This window comes from Scylla paramamosain, chromosome 2 (genome assembly GCF_035594125.1).
Source record: "Scylla paramamosain isolate STU-SP2022 chromosome 2, ASM3559412v1, whole genome shotgun sequence".
In the NCBI taxonomy this organism is placed as follows: domain Eukaryota; kingdom Metazoa; phylum Arthropoda; class Malacostraca; order Decapoda; family Portunidae; genus Scylla; species Scylla paramamosain.
The window spans coordinates 40,229,317-40,231,816 of record NC_087152.1 but is presented as its reverse complement, the minus strand read 5'-3'; the positions used below and the strand labels follow the sequence as shown (position 1 = coordinate 40,231,816).

The 2,500-nt window shown below is 40.9% G+C and overlaps 1 protein-coding gene across 7 annotated transcripts in view; it reads left to right on the top strand.

The window, feature by feature from the left end:
• Positions 1-2,500, top strand: part of LOC135115026 (anoctamin-8-like) — a 127,675-nt gene that overhangs the window by 102,102 nt on the left and 23,073 nt on the right. For all 7 annotated transcript variants that reach the window (XM_064031477.1, XM_064031459.1, XM_064031469.1 and 4 more), the window contains one exon: positions 2,077-2,209. In XM_064031477.1, the coding sequence (XP_063887547.1) occupies positions 2,077-2,209 (133 nt within the window). The remainder of the gene's footprint in view (positions 1-2,076; positions 2,210-2,500) is intronic.

Sequence of the window (2,500 nt, the reverse complement as noted above, 5' to 3'; positions counted from 1 at the left end):
AATTAATCCTTCGTACATATTTCTGTCCAGACTAAGTTTATCATTAGTGCTAATTTCTCACAAGAACAAGTTTATCTTTCGTGTGCAATCCTCTCTGGACTAAAATAAATTCATCCGTCATAAAGAGCTCTGTGACATGAATTCTGAATAATATCCCATAACAAGCAAAGCATCAAGCGCCTCAGTTGCCACAAGGACACGGGAAAGGTCAGCGTGAAATATTAAGCAGTCTGATGATCACAACCTTTCCTGCTTTGATTCACCACGAGAAACAGGAAAGACACGAATGGCTAAGGAGAAACGCGACCTTATATAAATAGGATTATCTGCGCCATTACAGGATGTTAATTTAATGGGAACTGGAATTGCTGAATATTGTGCTTTCTTTCTGTCGTTTTCTTTAAATTCATAACGAAAACCAGGAAAGGAATTTATGTTTGAAGAGACGCACGGTCTTGTATAAGTATTTCTACTCTTACCTGATGTTATTTGAATGGAACTACAATCACTGAATATTGCGATTTTTTCACTTTTTGTTTTCTTTACATTCACGACGCGAACCAGGAAAGGAACGACATGTTAAGCAAAAGCACGATTTTAAACGTAACTATTCTTACTATTACTGCATCTTATTGTATTGGGACTAGAATGACTTAATATTGCGTTTTTTTTTTTCTCTCTCTCTCTCTCTTTTATCGTTTTCTTGAGAATGTGGCGCTGTTTGGCTTCCTTCCTTCATCAGGCGCTGTGGACTCGAACGTTGATTGTTGTTTGACTTTCCTTGTTGATAAATTGTTTGTCCAGCCTGCGAGCGACCTTCATTAGTTTCCTATTTATTGAGAGAGAGAGAGAGAGAGAGAGAGAGAGAGAGAGAGAGAGAGAGAGAGAGAGAGAGAGAGAGAGAGAGAGAGAGAGAGAGAGAGAGAGAGAGAGAGAAACACGTACAAAAGCAAAGCAGTGAGTAAAAGAGTGAGTTTTCTGTTTCGTTTTTGTTTTCATGTTAGGAGGTCAGGCAAAAGAGAACAAAAAAAAAAAAAAAAGAGATTAAAAAAAAGAAAAGAAAAGCCCGATTATAGTGATGCTCCCAAAACTTAAATCTCAGCACCAGGTAACACTAAAATTCATACGTCGCTAAATCGGATAAATAAAGTGGGCGGCGAAAGATGACAGGCAGGCATGACGGGACAAAACAAAAGGGGCGGAAAACAGCCATGTAGCGGTGAGAAAGGCATGAAAAAAAAATAATAATAATAAATAAATAAATAAATAAATAACGATCACAAGCAAATAAGAAGTGCAAATGACTACCTGACCTACACAAGACTGCTCCTGACGCCCTTGAAGAGACACGCATTAAGTAAAGTGAGTAAAACAACGATAAAAAAAAAAAAAAAAATAAAAAAAACTCCGCTTATACTACAACTCCCTATAAAATCATCTCAGCACCAGGCAAATAATGTTATACGATACTCAACATTCACACGTTAACTTGCTTACCGTGACTGGCGGGAAGAGTTATCAGTGGCCGCGGCGTGACGGACGGGACGTGAAGGACGGCGAGGGAGGGACCTGACGGGGATAGACAGACAGGACATGAGCCGTTTGTCGCTTCCCAATCGACCACTAGACAGGAGCACAAATGACACTTTGGGGAACTTAAAAGAAGCTATTAGTACATTTCGCTCAGGACAATTTCAACTCTTTCATTGCCAAGGTATCAGCTGTTTTCTTATTCTGGGTATCATTTACATTATATTAAGCTTACAATGATATATTTTAGTTCTGAATATGTTAAGAATCACATGTAATTACCCGTGCATTATTATTATTTTAACTGTCTGTGTTGTAATTGGTGACTGCATGAAGCTTAAAATAAATAGTAAATAAATTAATATACATAACATTTCTCAGTCAAGGAAACATCACTTCTGCAGAAACATACCACAAAACTTAGGTGTCCTCATGCCTTACTTTTGCTAGTCTCCTTCCCTGCATGGCATAGTAGTAGTGGTAGTGGAGGAGGTGGTGGTGGTGGTGTGGAGAGGCTGGTGCTAAGGGTGTTGCGGTGGCGGGCAGGGCGTGGAAGATGGCGCCACCTTCTTCAACACGATGGAGCGGCAGAGCATCGTGTTGTACCTGCTGCACTCCCTCAGGGCCGGCCAGGGCGAGGACGTGCAGGGGACAGTCTTCAGGGAGGGAGAGCCTATCAGTGAGTCCTGTCCCATGTGTGTCTGTCCGTTTGTTTGTGTGGTGTGTCTCTGCTTGGATTGAGTTGTGTGTGTTTGTGTGTGTGTGTGTGTGTGTGTGTGTGTGTGTGTGTGTGTGTGTGTGTGTGTGTGTGTGTGTGTGTGTGTGTGTGTGTGTGTGTTTCGTAGATTGGTATGTTTGATTTTGTGCCGTTGTTTGTTTATATATATATATATTTTCTCTCTCTCTCTCTCTCTCTCTCTCTCTCTCTCTCTCTCTCTCTCTCTCTCTCTCTCTCTCTCTCTCTCTCTCT